This window comes from Triturus cristatus, chromosome 3_2, assembly GCF_964204655.1.
Source record: "Triturus cristatus chromosome 3_2, aTriCri1.1, whole genome shotgun sequence".
Taxonomy (NCBI): domain Eukaryota; kingdom Metazoa; phylum Chordata; class Amphibia; order Caudata; family Salamandridae; genus Triturus; species Triturus cristatus.
This window is the reverse complement of record NC_140584.1, coordinates 489490926-489514788: the sequence shown is the minus strand read 5'-3', so window position 1 is coordinate 489514788 and position 23863 is coordinate 489490926. Positions and strand designations below refer to the sequence as shown.

At 43.1% G+C, this 23863-nt stretch overlaps 1 protein-coding gene across 1 annotated transcript in view; it reads left to right on the top strand.

Moving 5' to 3' along the window:
• NRIP3 (nuclear receptor interacting protein 3) overlaps positions 1 to 23863 on the top strand; it is a 204013-nt gene that overhangs the window by 106639 nt on the left and 73511 nt on the right. The window contains exons 2-3 of the mRNA XM_085648139.1: positions 3822 to 4001; positions 18158 to 18240. Coding sequence (XP_085504265.1) covers positions 3822 to 4001; positions 18158 to 18240 — 263 coding nt within the window. The remainder of the gene's footprint in view (positions 1 to 3821; positions 4002 to 18157; positions 18241 to 23863) is intronic.

Genomic DNA, 23863 nt, shown 5'->3' with positions numbered 1-23863 from the left:
CAACAACAGCTTTCATTAGTTAACAATAAATATGAACCGTTCAAGACATTGGATCTGATTACGATCTTGTCAGATGGGATACTTCATCACAAACATGATGAATATCCCGTCCACTGTATTACAAGTTCCATAGTATATAATGGAATTGGAATACGGCGGACGGGATATCCGTCCCATTTGTGATGGAGAATCTCATCCGCCAAGAACGGAATCAGGCCCTATATGGTGAGTTTGATGGAGCAGGTGCACCTTCTAACTCAAGATCTGGCTTCAAAGGATCACAAATTCAATGAAAAGTAATGGAATCGCACAGGGGTGAATTACCCAGAGGGTTTATGCTACCAGACGTGCTTATGAATGCAGGGTTGCCTTGCGTCTGGCAGGAGAACAAAAGATATAGGAAGGAATTGTGCATTTTTCTTCCCAACCCAAGGACTTTTGATATTCGTGAAATTGAAAGGTTGTACTAGAAAGGGAAATTACTCCATGCAGGAGCCATGAAATAGGTGTATTTTCTGCTATGTAAAACGGGCTCTTTTCCATTTGTTCTTTACTTAATAGTGTGGTAGAGGCTCCTTTCTTAGCCATGGTTCTATGCAAGGCGGGGGGCACCAGAACTACCCACACCAGTCCCGCGTGCTTGAAAGTAATGTTGTCCTCAAATCTAAAGTGATTGTTTTTAAATGCCGCGGAGGCATGTTACATTACAAATTTGATTGGTGATGTGAAGTGCCGTTCTGTGGCTTTCTGTAGATCCACCATTATCCTGAAGGGTTGCTGCATGTGGTATACTGGTAGAGAAGGACTGCACATCAACATTTGTTTTTTTCAGGATAAATGGTTATATTTTCTAAAAGGTTGAAGATATCCAGTATCTTTCAAAAAAGGATGGTATACCCCTAACATGTAAGAAGATGCCAACAAATTGTGAGAGAGGTGCCAACAAGGTTACTGTTCAAACTATGTTGTTACCGTAGACACAATTTGAGCTGCACTGATGGCATACACTGTTTCGACTTTCATCCTCACTCACCCTTCCAGCTGCATTAATACCTTAGCCAAAAGGCTTTGAGAATATTTTGCACATATCAAAGACTACAAACACCAAGAAGGCATACATTTAAGTGATTTGGCAATCTATTACCTTCACACAGCCCCCTGCTTAAACTGCTTAAACGTTCCTACCTTATAATAGGTACTAGACTCAGCATGTGCTTTTCTGTGAATCTTTATTCTAAGATGACTTCTACCTTGAAATGCAACCCATGACTTTTGCAGAGTTCAAAATGGTGGTGACCCATAAATACAACAAGATAAGATCAAAAACAAATATAAAAAGTCCTTGACAAAAAGCAAAGCAGAGAGTGTAAAAAGCTCCTACACTTCTATACGTTTTTATAAAGACACTCGATAAAAAAGATGCTAATGAGCGTTTTTAATTCTGTACATTAGGTGAAGAAATGAGTCAATGCAGATTGGAAAGGAATTTAATCTTACAATTTTTCAGTTGAAAATATTGAGTTGTCCTGCGTGTAAAAATATTATACTTCCTTATGTGTATGTTAAATCAATATGATGACTTGATGTATTTTAATGACTGGCCCAATTTGAAAATCCCTTTAAATTCCTTTAATTTCTGAACACACATTATTCTTCATCTTAATTTCTCTGCTATACCGTTAAGGAGCATCCCGGTGAATATAAAGATTAGCACCTATTAGTGTATGTGCTGTTTAAAGCAGTAGTCGTTAGACTAAAGAATAAAATGGGCCCCATATTTGGGCAAACAACTAATTACCATAAGTCCAGCTTGTCTGCCAACAACATCATGGTCAATTTAGATCCAATCATTGCTACAACCAAAAGGATTAAACCAGTGATGTAACAAATATCAATGTGACGAAAAATATATTTCTATTTCAATGCTGTCAGAATGCACTAAGCTGAATTCCGGATCAGATGGGCGTGATCTACTTTCCCTACGTATCTCCCTGTCCACAGTTACCCATACGCCATAGTGACATCTTGGGTTAAAGGCAGACTGAGGGAAAGGGGAATGGGGTAAGGAAGAGAGCGAGAGACTGGAGAACACGACTCTGACTCATCACTCTGCTGGGCGCTGGAGTCTGCTCTTAGGGTGTTGACAAGTGCTGGTTCACAGTAGAAAACTAAAACCAAGATTAAGATCTTAAGGACATATCTGTGCATTAAGTCCTTCACTTTATTTGTACCAAATGATATACCTATAGACTATGTCTATACCTCAGACTCTCTGGGACCTTTATGAAAATCTCGTGTTCCTGTCACTGAAACACAAATACAATCTTAGTAAAATGTATCCTTATGTTTTGTCATGATCTCACTCACTTTATGAAAAGAGAACTATCTTCTGTTAGCTGAGTACACGCTTTGCAGTTGAATTATATATTAAGGTTGTTCCTTTAACTGCAATAAAAATAAATATTCATCAGGGTTCTAGTATTCACACTGATATAAATGCATTGTCTTTCCCTAAACATATATCACTACCTGAAGACCATTATATATACAATGTGAACATTTCAACAGTATTTAGGTGATGAGGATCCTTTCCATCCCCCACACAGTTAAATATCAAAAGTGCGACAAACATATAGTTTATGATCCTTCTAGGATTATCTCTGAAATGGTACTTTAAACTATTTAAGTTTGATTCCAAAGTATGAATATATTCCTTACAGGACTTCTCTGTATGCAGCTTCGACCTCAAGACATGCTTCAAAAAGTCTCCAAGATTTTCACAATCATTGGCAATAAGGTCCTGGCACAATTGCCGAGCAAGGACGCTTTGAACGACAAGAAAATATATAATTGATAACGTCACAATGGCAGCTGCCATCGTCAAACATTGTGATAGTTCAGTAGATTAATGGGAAATGCAGTTTGCATTCCTTCACCAATGTATAGTATGTCCTCCAGAGACACAGAGACATTTCAAGGCATGGACAAAATGGTTTCTGGCAAAGGGCCCCCAGGTTTTTAGGGGCCCGATCATTAAGCTTTCAGGACAATTACAGACAGTGACATAACGCAAAAATTATGAGGCCTCCTGCACAATATGAAAAGGGGCTCCCACTTAGCACTGAGTGGAGGCGTCCTGAAGTATGTGGGTCCCCTTACAGTGTGTGGGCTAACAAAGAGGGTTGCCAATGATCAGGCCATAGTTGCTGAGGGCGTGAATGACCCGGAATTGGATAATAAATTCAGAGTTGTTCCGAGTCTGAGGCCCCGAAATATGTTTGGCCCGGGGCCCACAAAATCCTTAAGATGTCCCTGCAGAGTCATGATGCCTTTCGCTTAGCAGTACAGAGCAGGACAGGGGAGGAGTGGTTTGCCCACTCCAAGTGCACATGAATATTGAGCCAACCAAATGGTCATGCGCACTTTGCACGTTCTCCATGCAGGCTGCATTACAGCCTGGGTAGAGAATATGGCCGGGCACCCAGTCCCCATCTGAGTGACGAACCACGGCGCTCAGACCAATCACAATGCTGCATTGCAGCGTTGTGATTGGTCAGGGGAGCCTGGGTGCTTCCCGCTTCCTGTTCCCGCCTGAATCTGACACAGAGAAGAGACGAGAGAGATGGCGACAAGGTAAGCTTAAAAAATATATATATTTTACATTCCCCCCTTCACCCCGGTCCCGCCACCACCGATCCGTGCCGGCCGACACTGCCAATAGACCCTTCAGATCGCATTTCTTCTGGAAGTTCATTTGAGCATGTTTTTATTACCGATATCATTTTAAAGTGTTCTAACCAAATGTTTATGCATTTTCCTAGCAACCGCATAACATTTTGCAAAGACGTTTACTGGAGACAAATCTATCAAAATTTAGAAACAACCGCACAGCATGGACACCAAAGAGCGACCTGTCAGCACTGAGCAAGAAGTTTAATCATGTAAAACAAACAAGCCAGAGGAAAATTGAAGAGGATGACATGATATTTGTCTCCTGTCAGGTAAGAAACATGTCTCTTTCAATAGAGAAACCACATAATGCATTTCCTATTTGGGACATAAGGCAGGTATTATAAGCTAAAAACAAATATTATTACTTTAGAGCATTTTCAGTCTTGTTCATAACTGTTTGCGAGTCTAATACTTAACCTGTGTGTTGGATATGACGGGCATTATTAATGATAATTGTAGCAGAATCTCTTTTGAACCAATTGTGTAAAGCTGTATTATATGGAACAAAGAGCCCTCTGCCATGAATAATATGGACACTGCCAGTCACCGAGAATTTATGTGACTGTTGATGAATGAGGCCAACGGCTGGGAGCATTTTAGTTCTTATACTACATGTTTACACCATTACTCTTCCACCCAAAAAGGAAAACCTCAGTCTCTTTCCACGAGCATGGATCACTATAGTTGCAAATATAATAATTCCAGATTTCTAAAGCACGACTTTTCACCCCAAAGGGTATCAAGGAGCTGGGGGCCGTCAGGGAGATTAAGTAACATGATGAGCTGAGCTGCCGTTAGCCGAATATAGCATGTTACTACGCATGCTATTACACACCTGGGTCGAAACGTCGACGCTCTTGTTAAAATCCTGACCCTATTCTCCCTGCTCCACATCATGAGGAAATTCTAATCCCAAGTGGCACAGAGATTTATGCACCTAGGGAGGGATGTTATCGGAAATGATCATTTTTAACCAGCATATGCTTCACTGTATATATCCTGTTCACAACCAGCACTTTTTGAACCTTGTCACCTCAGCACTTGCACCGTTTTGTTCTTTTACTTGTGACAGCTTATTAGTGTCATCTATACACTATAAAATGTAAAAAGAAAAAAAGAAAAAAGTAATATACTCTTTCTGATTGAATCATAATTGGTGTGTTCTTTCTTTGTTTCCCCTTTTTCCATTTACTGTGATGACACAAATGTTTGAATAATTGTTTTTGTTTGCTAATTTTGTCCAATATTCAGATGGTAGTAAAGCAATTTCTTTCCCGACAGCACCATCATTACTTCATATATATAGATTTCCTTTCAGCAGAGTTGTTCAGAAGAGCTGAAAAACTATTTATTGTTCTCATTGTTTTTAGTCAAATGTAATTATGAACTATTTTCTGCTTTTCACACTGTTTGATGGCACTTGCAGTAGGTATTGTGTCAAAACCTAACTGTACTAGATTATTATAGTTGAGTAGCTATCTCTTGTTCTTATTACTGGTGACTAGTGATGTCACAACTTGATTATAATAGGAAAATGTGTTCTTATACAGAGATTTCAGGTTCACGTGTGTTTTATAGCTTTAACAAAAATTGTGGTAATGCCCCTTATCATCTATGGTATAAAGTGCTTCATATTGTACATTATTAGCTTATTGCAATTCACCACGGAGATGCATAACCACACAGAGAGGAACAAGGCTGAACGTTCAATTCCCTTATAACATCAGAGGACTCTGTGAGATAACTTGCAGTGCACTTTTCATGCACAGTACATAGTATTCTACTCCTGGTGATACACAATGACTGTGAAATCCTGGATTATTAACTATGGGAAAAGCGAGATGTGAACTACTGCAAAGTTGATAGACTAGTGCCTTGGAAAGTAAATGGATTTTCAATTAGAATAGCAGTACTATATTTTAATCTATTAATTATGATTATGTGTGTACCCTTTTAAAACAAATTACTGTATATGTAGTGCACATCATTTATGATCTGTATTTTTTGCCTGTCAATATTGCACTAAGGTCTATTTAATGAAACTAATTTAAAATATTTAAACTCATTTTTTTTTTTTAAAGGACTTGTCCCTGGTAGCTGTAAAATATGGGATTCCTCAATACATAATAATTTAGTCAGGACCAAAACATTAAAGTCAAGAAGCCATTCATGAGATCAGTGGTTTTCCCCTGTGGTTTTAAACAATATGTCAAATGTATGCTGAGGTTAGGGTCCACCGTAAAGATTCCTTAGAAGCGCCTTCCACGCATGCGCTGTCGTAATTCCACTCTAGATCCAGATGTTTTTGGGTGATTAGCTCATCTGTAATTGCTTTTATATTTCAGAGAATGGTTTACTTTCCCGCTGGTTATTCTTCAGCAAGACATTTTTTGGATAGTTGCTGCCTTAATTATAGAATTAAAAGCTCAATTTGCTAGCAATTACATGGAAAGATTCAACCCGTTTGAATGAACAACAGGACACTCCGCTGCTTAGAAATGGCCTCATTCCAGCTCAGAATGCATGTTAAAGGGTGACGTGCCAGCACGTTTACCGTCACTCGAATTTATCCCACAGTTAGGTAGGATCTGTCTTTATGTCTTGTTTGTGTGGCTCGCTCCACGTATTTAGCCGCCCTGTTAAAAACTACCGCCATTTGTAAACAGGAATAATTACCCTGTTCATTTCCTACCGCCCTGTTGTGCAGTAACTGGCAGTGAACACCGAGCAGCTGGTCGTGATTCAGGGAGGAGACGCATCAGATTCCACACAATCGTCTCCATTTTAATCAGAACTAAAGCACACCACAGGACTGCCTGAAAAGAAATGCTAATACCTTCTAGGCGCTGGTGCACCCACAGGGCCTCACACGAGCTGCAAAATGGCCTCCATTTCAATCCAGCATTGACAAAACCAATAGTTATGGCTAGTTCTTAAGTGAAGGTGATTCTAAATTGTTTTGCAAGTTGTTTTTGTGTGTGAATTTTGTGGATGTGTTAGTGGGCGAATGTGACAATGAGTCAGCTTTAGGTTGTATAAGTGAGCGCAAATACAGATGAATGAGTAAGTGGCAGTGCATGGGCATTGTGGAAACTTATGTTGGAGTCCCAAGGTACTCAAGGGTTACTGGGCTCACACGGTAAAAATATGAGCCTTTTACTCCTGTTGTCCTGGATCTTACTGTTTAAGGAACAGCGGTCCAAGGCTTCGTCAGGGAGGTGACACGGGGTACAGACTTGGAACTCAATTAAGCAGAAAACACCAGCTAATAATTAATTGATTAGCCGCTACCTTTACTTAGAAATATAACTGGAAAGAAAAGAAATTGTAAGCACTGTACACAACTAAATAGCACAGATACAATTTCAGAGGTCCAAATGGTACATAATATAGCCTTATAGCCCGCCGTAGCGGTCTATACCGGCTATTAAAGGCCCGCTCCAGCGTTTTAAGGCCCGAGCCGAAGGTGAGGGACTTTAGCAAGAGAGCAGGACTTTAATTGCCGGTGGAGCCCAGCTACGAAGGGCTATCAGGCTATTAGAACATTCTGCCACTAGAGGGCAAAATGTTCTAACAAATAAAACAAAGGCTTCAGGGAGCGCGAGGGGATTGAAATCCACAGCTGTGAACAAAGACAATCATTGGAATGTCGGAGCTCCGGGCTTATACCAGCCATTATAAGCCCGGAGCTACTCCATTGTTTTCAATAGAGCTCCCAACGTTCCAATGTTCTAATTATACATGCAGTCACTGTGTTGGATATCTCAACCTATACTATAATTAAGCTGCTTCCCAGGGCTGTAGCTACGGGTGGGGGAGTGGGGCTGGAGGGGCCAAGCATCCCCATTATATTGCTTGGCTCCCCAAATGCAACTGGCAGCAGACAGGGCTCACAGGGCTAGAGATAGTTTTCAAAACAAAAGCTTAGCTCATGTTACTACTTCCTTCACCCCAGAATATGTTCAGCATGCAAGTCAAATTTAAAGTTCTGCTCTGCACTGTGACGCAAACGTCAAAGGCTTTTCTTATTTTTTAAATGTCATGTGACATTTGTCCTACATGGTCATCTACAAAAATGTGTATAATATGAGTATAATGCTGCACGAGTCACTGTAATTTGAGAAATAGTAAAACGTATGTTGTCAATTCTTCCTTTTCAAAGGGGGTCTTTCTATATTTCATTCTCTCTTCCTTTCTCTCTAAGAAAAATATTAAGGCATATTTACTAGGACTTTTTGCCACTGCAAAGTCTGGGAAATGGATTTTCTTTCCAGCACAAAAGTATCTTGCATTGGAAAAGTGTCCTTTGCTTTGTGCACATTGCGCTTTAAGATATGTTGTACCACTTTCCATCAAGGGGAAGTTATCTGGCTGGTACTTGGGTGTTACAGTGCAAACTGCCATGTTTTGACACAAAGCCTGATCTACATAGATAACCAGGCCGGGATTTGCATAAAAAAAAGAATGCCTCAGTCGGACACATTGCATCTGTGCTGGACTGTACAGGAAATACACATTCAGCATGTGGAGTGTAATAATATTTGTCTATGCAGAGAGTTTGTATTAGAAGGGTGTTGTAAAAATTGGGGTAATAGTTGAGGGGGTGAGTACCCACCTCAACAAATAACCACAACCCTTGTCAGGGAGAACCATTAAAGGCAACAAATTAACCTGAGCACGCCCTCCTGGTAGCGATGGCACAGAGCAGGCAAGCATAACCTAAAGACAATGTGTAAAGTATTTATGCAGTACTACAACAGCTATAAAGTTAAAACACAGCACAAGAAAAACCACAAACCAATTTAGAAAGATAGAGTACATTTTAATTAATACAATGACACCAAAATGACAAAAATCCAGTAAGGGAAAAAGTTTTAAAGTTTAAATGTGAAAATAATGCCATACACCATTAAGCGCCAACCGTGGTCATCTGGCTACACTTGACCGGTACCTAGGCCCAAGTTAAGGCCAATCGCAAAGGAGTGCAAGTTGGATACAGGAACCAGGTTCGACATAGTCAGAAGTTTTACTTTTGGGTTTGGAATGGTCAAAAATCCTCAGCTGAGTAAGGCAGCAGGCTGTGCCCGAAAAATGCTCCACAGGACCAGATACCTTCTCCAGGAGGTCCAGTTGAATCACATTTGCTGCTGTGGATAGCTCTGAATGGGAGCAACCTAGATCTTTGGCTCAGCTGCAACACATCTTCACAGGCTGGTCTTGGTCCTCTGGAGATCTTTGGAACCAACATATTTTACCTCCCAGGTTTCAGCAAAAGTTTGGAGGAGTGCTCTTTGACATCAGCCAAGGGTCCTGAACCTGTGGGACAATACTTGGGGGCAAGACTGACTCCGGCAGAGGCCAGCAGCAGAGTCCTGGGCAGGTCTCGTTGGAACTGGTCAGCTGGACAGGTCCAGAAAAGGGCCTCTTGTAACATATTGTGTTCCTGTAGCATGAACAGGCGATCAGCCATATGACACATGGAGTCCATGTCTTTGTTCTGGGAACATGAGGGCAAGCAGGTCCGGTTTCTATGCTCTTCTCGTGATACAGTCAGCAGGTGCAGCCCTCTTCTGTTCATTCACAGGTCCAGAATTTGTTCTGAGGAGGAAACTGTGGGTGCCACATTGATGCCTGGTACCAACCTGTGGGTGGAAGAAACTGCTGGCCACTCCCTAACCAATGAGGTAAAAGTTCCCATGGGTGACACTACTCACTTTTGCAGCATTTTGTGTGTGCATTACTGCAAACAATTACGCAGTGCTTCTCTAGCTAAAACTAAGGTGACAGAACCATTCTTCCCTATGCAAAGCTCCTGTGCACACCCCAGAGGTGTGACTAGGGAAATGAGCAATCTCTCCTCTGTGGTCACTCTAAACCGGTTCTGGAGGCAGAACGAGTTGGGGTTGGTGTCTGGCTGACTGCGGGAGGGTCCTGCATAGATGTCAGCTAGGGTTTGCCTGTGACAGGGTGGGCCACTTTAAAGTCAATCAAGTTCCTAGGTCAGATGGTCACCCTGCCAGAGGAACAGAACACTTCTCCATGCACTAGGCCGTTGTCTCAGCCCTGGGTCCAAGTTCACACCTTATGAAGGGGGCTATTCAGCTGCCAGGTAACAGTTGAAGCTCATGCAAATAGGCCTTTTGAGTCTTTCTGCAGTGAAAAGATAACTTTCTAAAAGTACCTTTTCCAAAATATTTATTCCAAATCTGTCTTCACCAGTGAATTGGGATTGTAAAATATATATTTTTTTAAAACAAGAATTAATTTTGTAATTGTTTCTTATCCGGAGATACCAATATTTAATTTAATATTGTACCCAAAGCTTTCCTATGGAACAGTCAACCCTGCTACAGTGAAAATAGCTTTTTGGGGTCTTTTCACTTAAAGGACATATTTGACATTAAGCCTTTACATGCATTTCTTTTAAATACCATGCACCCTGCCATATGGACAGGAAGGCTGACTTCGCAGTGGCTTATTAATATTTAAAAGGAAGGTTTAGGTCTGCCAAAAGCACTCATTTCGACAGGTCGAATTTACAGTTTTAAAACTGCACAACCAGACTACAGATGGTAGGCATGCAGTCGTGTTTACACTGCCACTGTAGTGTATGGCACAATGGGTGCTGCAGTCCACTTGTGACACTTAACTTACAAGTCCAAGGCCCTCTTCTGTACCATATACACAGGACTTATGGGCAAGTTAAATATAACAATCATGGGAATGCAAATTTTATAATGTTAAAAGTGGAAGCCCAGGCATTTTACCCACAGCAGGAGTAGAGTTCTACAGCCAGCAAAAATGGTCAAGACAAACATCTGAGGGTACCATGCAAAAGATGGTCATTTTCCAACAGGGATATTTCCAGTACTTGCGCAACATAGTGCATAACATTTGGTTGCTGTGCAGTGTTGTGCTAAAATGTAGGAAATCTGCCCCAATATTTCTCACCTGTTGTCAAGTTATCTTTCCTGAAATACTTATCACCCTTAGTCCATCTTTTAGATCACCGGAACCAGGACTGGGCTGGAAACCGAAAGCAGCACTGGCAATTTTGTAGGGCCAGCCCCCCCATCCCCTTTCCCGCAGGAGGCGGGTGGGTGGGGTGCAAGTGTGAAGCACTGCTGCTTTTGTTACTTTGGGCCGATTTTGCAGCAATACTGAAAAACCAGCCCCCAGTAACAAAAAAACATCCGCCATTTCTGCAAAACCGGCCCCCACCCTTCCAACCTCAAAGGAAAATGCCCGATGCCCGCTAAGGCCAGTCTGGCCCTGATCAGAACTATCCATCTTTATCCTGGCTGGGACAGTGGAAGGAGGCTCACATTGATAGCAGAAAACCGTCACAGGGGGTACCAACAATGACATAAGGCCCCTGATAAGGGGCCACAACATGGTCTCGGGCATAGTGCCACAAGAGCATTAATACTGACACGAGTACACCGCCTTAATTAGACTGACACAAAGACACTAACAAAGGAACACTAACACAGGGGCATTGGCAAAAAAGGCACTGCCACAAGTATGACAAAGAAAAATCAATCCTGACACTAGGTTACTGGCACAATACTGACATGACAACAATGATACTGGAGCACTGATGTGGGGAACTATCACTAACACTGGGACACCGGTATGGGGGAGTTTCACTGGGACACTGACATACAGACACTATGACACAAAGATATTGACCATAAGACACAATCCCAATACAGTAATATGACATCGAGACACTGACTGGAGGAACGAAAAATTGGTGTACTGACATGTGGATACTGACAGTCACTGACACAAAGTTAGTTACATGGAGACACTGATACTGAGATACTACTGATGGGACATGGATACTAGAACGCTGACACAGGGACACCAACACTGACAAAGGCTTTTGATATAGGGACAAATGAACTCAAACATTGACATGGGTCACAAATATTAATAGTAGGGCACTGACACAGGAGCACAAACACTCATACTGGAACGCTGACAAAGGGGCACTAGCAATCACAAGGTAAACAATACCAAAAGGACACAGAAATAAGTGCATCCACATGTACGTGTGGATATTGTTTTGGAAACCGTGACATTGGAAGGCTGAATGGGACCACAAACTATGACGCTGAGACAGTGGCAATAGCCAGTGACACCGGGAGACTAAAAAGGGAAATTAAGATACTCACGCTAAAATACTAATGCTTGCACTCATTATTACCAGGACAATGAAATGGCACAGGGACACTAACACAGGGGCACTGACTAGAGAAACAGAACTCCAGCAGCGACTCCTCCGCAATGGTGGAGGAGCATTCCTCCAATGGCTCAGAGCCAGCAGCTGACAAATAAAACAATATTTTTTTATCATTTTATTTTTCACCTGCTGGCTGAGTACGTGTGTGTAGGGAGGGGCGGAACGGGCCATGGAGGGAGGAGGAGTTGTATGCGTGCTTCTAAGTGTGCATGTCTGTTTGGTTGGCCGACTTAGGCCGGCCCAACAGACATGTGCAATTAGGATTCTCCAACCCAGCTGTATTGCACAGCTGGGTTAGTGAAACAGCACAGACTCCCTTTGCCTGAGCAAGCATTTAATTAGCTTGCTCAGGCCAATCCCTGTGCTGCTCTCATGCTTAGTAATAGCATGAGAGCAGTGCAGGGATTTCACAGGGAGTTTCTGATGCTGTCACAGTGTCTGGGGAAACAGAGGAATAAGTACCGAAGCGGCCGGCAGCTTCAGGTACCTCTTATTTTTTTCTTATTTAAACCAACCCCCGCGCTCTCCCACCCGCACTCCCCCACACCCCATCCACCCGCCCCACAACTTTTTGTTTGTGCCTGCGGCCACTACACCTCACTGGGGTACTGACCTCTAGTTCTTGTTATGGGTCACTGACATTGAGATGTTGGCACAAGGACACTGACATAAGGTCACAGGCATTGATAGTGATGCTTGGACACTAACATAGACACTGGGCACAGCCAAGGGTTACTTTCACTGGGCTGCTACCTGAGAACACACACACTGGGGCATGAGTCTACTGGAATAGAAACACTAACTTTGAGATGGACATAGACACGTTCACACTGGAACATTGGGTAGATAGAGAAATAGGGGCACTGACGCTGATACTAGAAAACTGACAGGGGGGAAAAATAAGATACTGCGATACATGCACTAATTCTGTTATGGGGATGCTGGCAAGGAACACGGGCAAGTCCACAAATACTAATCTGAGACTCTGACGCAAGGGCCCCTGCACTGGGGCACTGGTGCAGGATGCTACAACACACGGATGTTAAAACTAGGAAGTGACATAACACTGGGAACCAGCATGAAGGCACTGATACTGGGTCACTGGCAGAAGAGCACCAAAGTGGACACAGGGAAACTACCAGGGGTACACTATTGTTGGGGCATCAATACTTGCAGATGAACACTGATGGGGATCATGGCATTTGAATGTGGCACTGAGGTAGTGACACAAGCACTGATATGGATACATTGACACAAGAACAAAGGGTGATCAATATTGACAGTGGAGCACTAGTATGTACAATGTTAGTGGCACAAAACTCCACATACTGTGAGACACCGACGCAGAGACAGTCAAAGTTACATGGGACACTGACATTGGAATAGTGATGCTGTGGCAAGGACAGAGGCATTGAAATTAGCATACAGGCACTGGGACACTGACACAGGGACACAAATTGGCATAAGGGACACATGAACATGGATACACCACTGCCATTGTTAAAGGGACATACACATTTGGAGAGTGATGTGGGGAGACCAATAAATTGACATTGTGACTGACACAGACTTTGGGAGACATACTTCGACCCTGATATTGGGCTATAGGGATACTGGCACAGAGTGGCTCTGAAAAGGGGACTGGAAGTTACACAGGGTCACTTGCACTGAGACATGAGAACACAGAGACACTAATGCATGGAAACAAAGATTAAGCATGTGAGACAAACTGGGAGACAACAGACACTTGGGCTATGGGCATACAAGCAAACAAGTCTGTGGTCCCAACTAAACATTGTTCTTTAACAGTCGTTAGCGCTAATAGGACTTTACATTGTCAAATGATGTTCATCCGCAATACTTCATAATCTTTATTCTTGAGACAATAAGGTGGCACATGAGTTTCCAAACACAATGACTCATCAGCCCTGCCCAAAATAACCAGACGCCTGCCTCTGCCAATGTTGCAAGTCCACGCAGTGTCTAAAAACATGGGGTCAGATCCCCAGTACTTATACTCAATAATGTCCTTGATGAAGGGGTGACTTAAAAGGAACTCTCAGAAGTGCAGAACAACCCCTTTCAACCCAGCCCTGGCTCCAAATAATCAGTAACGGGTAAATCAGCCCTTTGTGTGTGGGCAGGACACAATCTATACAAATGTAAAGTGGGACCGACCTCTCCCTCTCCCAACCCAAGAAGATTATCAGTATGCAGATGAATGCAATGTATCCATCTGTCACACCTAGACCTTCCTGTGTTGTGGCTGTCTGGAAAGTATGTACCAAGTGTAGCTGTCACCCTACCTCACACATGTATTGGAGTTAGCACAAAAAGACATAAGTACAGAGAAATGGCCACTTTCTAAAAGTGGTATTTCTAAAATAGTAATGTAAATTCCAATTATACCACTAAGTATGATTTATCACCACTATTCTAAACATACCAAACCTGGCAACGCCACTCCTTCCTCATCAGGAATTACCACTTAAAAAGATGTAAGGGAATTCCCAATGCTCGCCTATAAGAGGACTGGGCCTCATAGCAGTGAGAAACAAAATAGACTGTTTGTCACTACCAGGATATGCCACACATAAAGGCACATGTCCTACCTTTTACTTATACAGCACCTTGCCCATAGGGCTACCTAGGGGCTACTTTAGGGGTGCTCTATGTGTAATAAAAGGGGAGTTTAAGGCTTGGCAAGTAGTTTTAAATGCCAAGTCAAAGTAGCAGTAAACTTTGCACACAGACCTTACAGTAGCAGGCATGAGACAGGTTTGAAAGGCTAATTCTGTGGGTAGCATAAGCAGTGCTGCAGGCCCACTGGTAGTACTGAATGTACAGTTCCAGGTCATATGTGATACCGCTTTTCAAGGGACTTCCAAGTAAACCAAATATACCAAACAGATGTAAACCAATCATACCTTGTTTAGAGGGGAGAACGCATGCACTTTAGCACTGTTTAGCATTGGTAAAGTGCCCCGAATCCTAAAGCCAATAAAAAGGTCAGAAAAATAGGTGAAGGAAGGCAAGGTATTTGGAGATAACCCTGCACAAAGGGCCAGAAGATCAGGTTCAACAAAACCCACGTCCATCCTAAAGCCAGGGTAGAATTATCAATACCTTGATGGGCTTCCCTGCTCAAGGCGATAGAATGAGTACCCTGGCCCCCTACTGCAGGGGCAAGTGCCAGTTCTATGCCTCTCTAAACCCAGTTGGATCCCTCTATCTATACTCTCAGGGCACACTAAGGTAACCCATGAGGAATCCTTCTCCTCACTTGCGTACCCCACCTGTGAAGCGCCTCACTATAAGTTGTTCACAGATGCATCCCAGTAGGCAGACAATACCACCATGGCCAACAAAGCGATGTGGCCCATTCCACCCCTTGGGTCTGACTTCTGTCCCCAGAACAAGGAAAACTCTGTCCGCAAGGACAGCAACCAACAGAGGCCACTGGCAGCTGTCAGCGTCCAGAGCCAGTCCTCTGGCCATCTAGGGGTCTCTGTCCTCTGTGGCTTCTCAGAGTGGGGCATCCTTTCTCCAATCCACCTCCACCAGTTCAGGGGTGGTATCCTGAGACTGGTCCTCCAGCTCAGGGTCTGTACCCTCTGGTTCGACAGTAGTCAGGGGTGAGTCCTTTTTCTCCCGCCCCTCCTTCTGTGGTTACGCACCCTCCTTTTGAGAGTGATACCCCCCGAATCCAGTGCTTGTGGCACCCTTCCTGCACAATTCTCCCACCAGTTCAGGGGTGCTATCCTGCAACTGGCCCACCAGCCCAGGGTCTGTACCCTTAGGCTGAGCATGTTCCAAAGGAAACACATTCTTCATATGTTGTGTAAGAGTGGCAATGATCTCCTAATCCCTGTCCATTTCACAAAGTATGGTGTCCTCCCAGGCCAGTACTGGCGTCACAGGGTCAGTACTGGGGTTCTCTAATCTAAGAACTGGCAACTCTTGACCCACTACTTCTCCCACTGGGTACTGTCTCCCCCTCCAAACTCTCCATCTGGACTTCTGCACCCTCATTTGGAGAGTGGTACTGCCAGACACCAGAACTGGTGAGACGCATGTCAGCCACCGCCCCAAGTTCTCCTGACACTATGGGGTCCCCCTCACCGGATGGTCTCCCTGCACAGACTAGGCTCCCTCTCCGGTGTCCCCTCGGGGTACTCTCCAGGCTGTGGGATTGGGTTTTGGGCACCCTGGGCCCCTGCCCACCTCTCCTCCTTCTCTGAGAAGGGACATGGGGCCCTCTACCCATCCCGCTACACTGAGACCTGTCTGGGCTACTATGAACATCCCCCGCCCTTGGTTGGGGGGAACCTGAGCCACTCCCTGTAGGATAACTCTCAAATGCCTTTCCATACCCTCTGGCACTCACCCAGAGCCTGCTCCTTTGCAAGTTCCCTAGGGACAGAGAACTTACACTCCAACACGTGTTGGCGTAGCCTTGGATAACAACAACGGAACATGTGCCCCCTGATAATCAGATTGTACAGCCCTTCCAAATTATTTACTGTCCTACCCTTCACCCATCCATCCAGTGCTTTACAAAAATACTCCACACATTTTTCCCAGGACTGGTGAGACAGTTTCTGGCTGCCCCTGAACCTCAACCTATAATCTTCAGGGCTCAATCCATACTTTCTTATCAGTGTTTCTTTCATGGGGGTGTACCTCTGCCTGTCACTCCCATCTAGGGTCAGGAGGGCATCCCTCCTATCCTCAGGGATATAACTCCTTAGGCCAGTTCCCCATTCCTCCTCAGGGATCCTGTGCACTGCCAGAGCTCTCTCATAGTCCTGCGACCACTGATAGATGTCATCTCCCTTCTTGAAGCTAGGCACCACGTCTGTGGGTATGTGAGTGGAATTTATAACACTGGACCCAATATTGCTCCAGGTCCAACAGACATCAACCTCAGCATCTACTCATTTGTGGGAATGGTTGCAAATATGTAATTTGACAACTTGCGTTTCTTAGTAAGAAGTAGCAATTATATCACCTTCAGAGCCATGCTGTGGTTGTAAGAGTTGTAATCAATACCTAGAGAGAGTATACAAAATCGCTCTATGCAGGAGCCTAGATTGTCAATTTAAGAAGTGGCATTGAGTACAATAACCTAAATGGCATTTAGTCTGATTCAATGGCACCTTTGCCTAGTCCGGGCTTGTCCTAAAAGTATCAATTTTCTGTTACGCAGGGCCAGAGCCTCATTCAAAATAACATGAATGGATTTTAAGAGCCTCAATTTGAAGTACAAGTTTAAAGGTCAATTAGGTGATGCCAGGGTCATAGTGTGCGACGCTGTGGTAGGGTTGAGGAGACCGATTGTTTGTGCCCTTGTCAGTTGGACGTGTTAGGTGACCTAAGACCATTCGACCTCATGAAGTCCTTGGTATTTGGGCTGGTAATTCCTCCACTGGAGTTATCATAGTAGCTGGTACTGTATCTCTGTGAGCTGGAAAAATGCACCATTACAAGGGGAACTCAGAGAGTCCACTAAGAAATGGGGAATAACATTGGACTTGGATTTACTGCAGCCAATTCCCTTAGTAATGCACAATCGCAGCCGATCTGTTACCCAAAGATTTGTTGTTGCTTCAAGCTGTTAGAAACTGTATGGGCCTGCGGTGTTTCTGCATTAACAAGTTACTCCTATTCCAGTGCCCATCAGAGATTAGGACTCAAGTTTAATGAGAGCCTTAGGGACAATTTTGCAAAGCATTTAAACCTATTTGTCCTGATATCAATAAATGGGTTAAGCTGTAAAAAGGGACATTCTGCCTAGTCTGTGTTTGTAGTTTGTACTGCTTTTACAAGTCACAATAGAACCAGGAGGCAACTTTGTTTTTAATCCTTTCTTTAAAACACATAAAACGTAGTACGTCTTTATTTAACTATTTACAGATGCTAAATAATTGTTATCAGCGATTAAAACAGGCATGAATAATTGATTTCCAATTTACTTTTGGGACATGTATGTGAAATGTAGTCAAGGGAATACAGCCGACTACCTATCCCTTGAAAATATTTTTTTAACATGTCTGTAGGTACACCGACATCTGATTTTAATTGACATTAGTTAGAATAAGGTATTGCTTAATGAACGACTCCATCTTTGTGAATGGTTTAAATGGATGTTCACAATGCATACCTTGTCTTCCACAGTGTGCTGGAAAGGATCTGAAAGTTATGATTGATACCGGCTGTCAGTACAATCTGATAACATCTGCATGCGTGGATCGACTGGGGTAAGTGATCTCAACTGTTTGCATTCAAATAACTCCAGGTTTCTAACTCTGGATGTTCACGACGCAATATTTCAAGTAGCGTGCGGTAGCAACTGCGTGGGCCCTGCTATAGAGTGCAGGAAATGAGAATAAATTACACTGGGAACGTAATCTATTCTTGTTTTATGTTATGTGAACATCAATTGTAAAGCGCACTAGCACCATGTGGTCTCTAGGCGCTGCTTCAACTGTAGCAGGATAAACAGCCTGGGCTAATATTCTAACTTTCCAAATATTTGTCTATAAGCCAGGTCTTTAGCTGGTGGTGAAACAGAACTAAAGAAGTTTCAGAGCTTAAATTTGGAGGAAGGGAATTCCAAAGTTTAGCTGCATTAACAAAAAATCACATTTTCTGTGATCTGGATTTGTGGAGTTTAGATTCCACTACTAGGTTAGCATTGGAAGATCTACATTTTCTCTCCAGAATATAATCTTTTAGGTTCCTGTGAAAGGAGGTTGTGGCTGCCTCATATCGATGCAAGACATAACGTTTTTGAAGAATTGGTATGGCGTGTGCAAAGTGTGGAGCATCCACCAGCAACCCGACTCCCTTATTCAGAATAACTTGAATCTTTTTCCACAGGAACCTGGGATGGTCCAGTTGTAAAGCAATCCCATAACCTAACTGGGAGCCAATCAATGCAATCACTGTTTGAAGCGTACCATCAAAAGTTAGGAATTTAAATCTTTATCAATATTCTGTTGAAGTACATAAGCGATGATACTACTGCAGAGACTTGAACCGATCGCGACTGCAGATTACCAGCCTTGATGAAATAAACTGGATAATGGTTTAGCGCTCAGTTCAGGTGGCTTGTAAGTGTTCAGGCACATGTCATTCCACCCTTTGACTATCATAACCTCAGGCTTCTCTGCATTTAGTTTTAACTAGTTACTACCCATCCTCTGTCAGATGTAGAACAGGGTCTTGAATGCATCCTGTGTGGTTGGGGAGGTTAGTCTCGAAACCTAAGAGAATTTGGGTGTCATCTGCATGCAGGAGAGATCTGATTCCTTCTATCCTTTGAATGCTTGGCAACTGGGAATACACTGATATTGAACAAGTGAGGTGTAATGGCCAATCCTTGAATGCGAGTTTTCTGACACCAGTGCTGTATAGAAGAGGACAAGTCCAAGAACACTGCCGGTGTCGGGCTGCCAAGATATCTGTTAATTTAACTGTATGTATTCGTTTTTCAAACTTTGGCCTGGCATCATCATTCTATTTAACACTTTTTACCATTTGGAATAAACACACCTGGACACACCATCAACAGCCTGAATGAGAAGGACGAGGTCCCGATGGAAGAATTACAGGTTGGAAAATTCTGGTCACAATTTGAGACCACTATTTGTGTGCCAGGGAATATTTAATGAGCCAACCTATGTACTAATAGGCCAGTTCACTAAATTATGATTTGGAGTAGGTCACAATCCAACTGACCTCATGAATGTTAATGAGGTAAATTGTAAATTTGGACTCACTCTGATTGGTGGTCCTCACAGCGATGGTGGTCTACGAGGGTTAGCAGACCACCATGTCTGTGAATGACTTTCAGTAAAGTAAACTTTTTTAAATGCAGTCCATTTTACTTAAAGGAAATAGGGCTGTGTTTAAAAATAAATGTTTTCTTTTTTAAAAAGTTGGCAGTGGTGCCCGCCTACTCCCCAGCAAACATTTCTCTTTCATTCACAAAACCGAAGGGATCCCAAAGGGACGCTCAGGTTTTACCAGCCTCCAAGTAGGTGCACCGGACTTATAAACATTACAAAGGAGTCCCTATGGCATCTTCTAGAATAACAAAAGTATATTCAGTGCTAAAACATTATGCGCGTTGGCACACCCACACATCTTTAAATATCGTCTTCTTCACAAGGTCTAAAAAATGTAACAATACTAAATGTCCTCGTATTGTTCTACCAGCAGCATCTAAAAATGTATTCATGAACAGCACTCATACCCCCGCTGCGAATACCCCTTCACAGGTCTTAGCAGCACTCATTAATGTACGCTCCATTCCTAAACATAAAACTGAAATCTTAGAATTTATTGTGTCACATAACCTCGATCTCCTGTTTATCACTGAGACTTGGGGTGACGAATCCTCCGGCCCGGATTTCAAGGCAGCTATCCCCAAAGACTACTGTGTGCATAGACTAGACAGATTAAAAAGAAAAGGTGGCGGACTAGCCATCATTTATAGGAACCACTTCAAAGTCAAATTTACTGATCTTAAATACAATGAATATGAAGCCTTTTCCTTTTCCATTCGCCTCTCAGGCAATCAGTCATTTGTAGGTATGCTAATTTACCGCCCGCCTGGGTCCAGATCCAAATTCCTCAATAACCTTAACAACTTAATCGAGGTTACGGCTGGAGCTCCACAATATACCATACTAGGAGATTTCAATTTCCATCTTGAATCCCCATGCGACACTGATACCATTGCGCTAATTAACGATCTATCAGCAGCCAGACTCCAGCAAACTGTCGCCCAGCCCACTCACGAAGCAGGCCATACCCTAGATGGTGTATTCACCAATAACCCTCACATTATGATTTCAGATGTAATTCTTCTTATCTGGACTGACCACTCAGCAGTCTGCTTCTCCATAAAAATCAAATCTCCACCATCTCTAACCGGAATACCTTCCCCCACCTCTTTTAGAAACTGGAAAAACATCAATACTTCTCATCTTGCTTCTATGTTGACCAAGAGCATCATTACCACCGAACTTAATCCATCATTAGCCTCCAGTAATTACCTCAACAGCTTAGACATGGCTTGTTCCAAACTAGCACCTTTGAAAACTTCACAACGAAATAGAAAGTCTCCTTCTGCCCCATGGTTCACGGAATCTCTCCGTCTTCAGAGACAACACTGTAGAAATTTAGAAAGACACAGGCGCCGTTACTACAATCCTACTGACAAAATCGTATACAAAAGCGCCCTCTCCAACTATAAAGACCTCATCACGTCCGAAAAAACTAAGTATCACACCTCCCAAATTGAACAGGCAAAAAATTCCGCAAAAAAATTGTTTTAAGTGGTTAACCATCTCTCAAACCCCCCAGCCCCCCCTTCCGAACTATCCCAAACGCTCTGCAACTCCCTTGCAAATTTCTTTAAGGACAAAGTCACCTCTATCTTCTCAGCCTTCATTCAAAAATCTCCGTCTATTACTATAAACAATCAATCATCTTCCACTAACGCTCCATCCTTCTCTGTGTTCAAAGCAGTCACTGAGGAACAAATCCACCGTTTAATCTGCAGCACCAGATCGGGCTCCCCCAAGATCCTTGCCCTCCGGCTATTCTCAATCTCATTCCAGAAGCCATTTCCCCTGCTTTGACGAACATTTGCAACTCTATGTTCACTACCGGCTCTTACCCCACAATCTGGAAAAAGGCTATCATTAAGCCACTCCTGAAAAAACCCACCCTTGACCCCTCCCTTCCATCCAGTTACAGACCCATCGCATGTCTCCCCTACCCAGCAAAAGTATTCGAAAAAGCTATGAATATTCAACTCTCGAAATTCATAGATGAAAACAATCTACTGGATGAAACCCAATTTGGGTTTAGGCAGGGACACGGGACCGAAACTGCTTTAATAAAAGCGGCAGACTAAATAAGAATGACATTGGATAAAGGAGGAGTGGCAGTACTAGTACTGCTGGATCTTTCCGCAGCCTTCGACACGGTCGATCATGCCATCCTGATCGACCGTGTCTCAGCAATAGGCATCCAGAACAAGGCCAAAGAACTTCTTGCCTCCTTCTTAGCCAACCGATCACAGGCAGTAAAGATGGGCCCTTTCACCTCTCCTACTTTCTCTCTTCCTTGCGGAGTACCACAGGGCTCCTCGCTAAGTCCGACCTTGTTCAACATATATGTTTCGGACTTAGCGAGGGTGATCAAGTCCTACGGCATTGCCCTCACGACCTATGCCGATGATACCCAACTGGTCCTATCCGTACACAATGACGGAGCGACAATCGCGGCAAACTTTCAAAAAGGAATGCTTGCAATCAGTTCCTGGATGTCATCAAATTGTCTTAAATTAAACTCTGATAAGACGGAGGTGATGACATTCGGGAAACTGGAACCTACCTGGTCCCCTCGTTGGTGGCCAACTGAGATGAGACCTCCACCAGAACCTGTCACCAAGGTTCGTAACCTTGGAGTTATCTTCGATAACAAATTGACCTTTCACCACCATGTCAACTCCGTAGTCTCCACTTCCTTCTTCACTCTGAAGAAAATCAAAAAACTTCTCCCCTACCTTCCCATTTCAGCTGGCAAAACCCTTATTAGCACTCTGGTTTTCGCCAAAACAGACTACTGCAACGCCCTCCTGCTTAATGCCCAGGAGAAAGTCCTCAACAGGCTCCAGCTAGTACAGAATGCCTCAGCCAGAATCCTATTGGGCATACCTAAGTTTACCTCCAGTTCCCCGTATATCCAACAGCTTCACTGGCTCCCCGTCAGGAGCCGTACAAAATTCAAAGCATTGTGTATTGCCTATAAAGCTGTCAACAACTTGGGCCCACAGTTCCTCAAAGATGCCCTCTGTCCGCTGGAAAATCCGAGAACTCTTCGCTCTTCCTCAGCCTATCTGCTCAAAATTCAACGAACAAAGAGGGTCAACTGGGGTGATAGATGCTTTAGCATTTCCACAGCTAGACTCTGGAACGCACTCCCCCTTTCCATTAAGATGGCCCCAACGCTCATTAGCTTCAGGAAGAAATTAAAAACCTGGCTTTTCCCACATTAAAATCTGCCTTAGCTATCGTTCTGTTTCATTGAGCGCCGAGACACCCACGGGTAGTTGTGCGCTATAAAAATTGCCAAAAACATAAACATAAACATAAACACTGCAATGACATTTCATACTCTTTCTCCGTATTTAAACATGTTTTCTGTGCAGACACATTGAAGTAGAAGTGCTTTCATTAAAAATGTAGTAGTCGCAAAAGCAGCGATAACAATAACAATGACTAGAATTCTACTTCCGCCATCATTGTAAGAGGTCCTGGCTCTAGAGTAAAAATAGAAAGATTGTGAAGACACTAGAAAAAAAGGCAGAAAAATAAACTGCATAACTTTAGAGTGCAAAAGAACAGTGGGGCTAGACGCCACTGGTCCAAGCGAGAATTTAGCACTGGTGGAAAGTGTAAAGTTGTGAGGATACAACCAAAATTCAGGTTATAAGGTTCATTAACAAGTATAACTTGTTTGTATATGACTATGTTTTAAATGCATTGAATTTCTGTGGATGCAAATAATGATTATTGACACCAGAAAGACCAAGGAATCCAACACTTAGCTCATGCAGTCCTTACGCAGTGAGACATGTAGCCTGCAAGAGGCCATTGCAGTGTGTTTATAGTATTCCTGGTCTGGAGGAGCATTGCGTTTGAAAAGCATATGTAGTTTTTTCAAATAACTTCTGACTTTCATTTTATATGTCGGGAGCTTTTCTATAGTTAGATTTTTGTAAGAGGCTAAAACTTCTCTTTACATCAGTCACTCATAAATTCACGTCGTGGACTGTGGAATGGAAAAACGAGCAATCAAAAT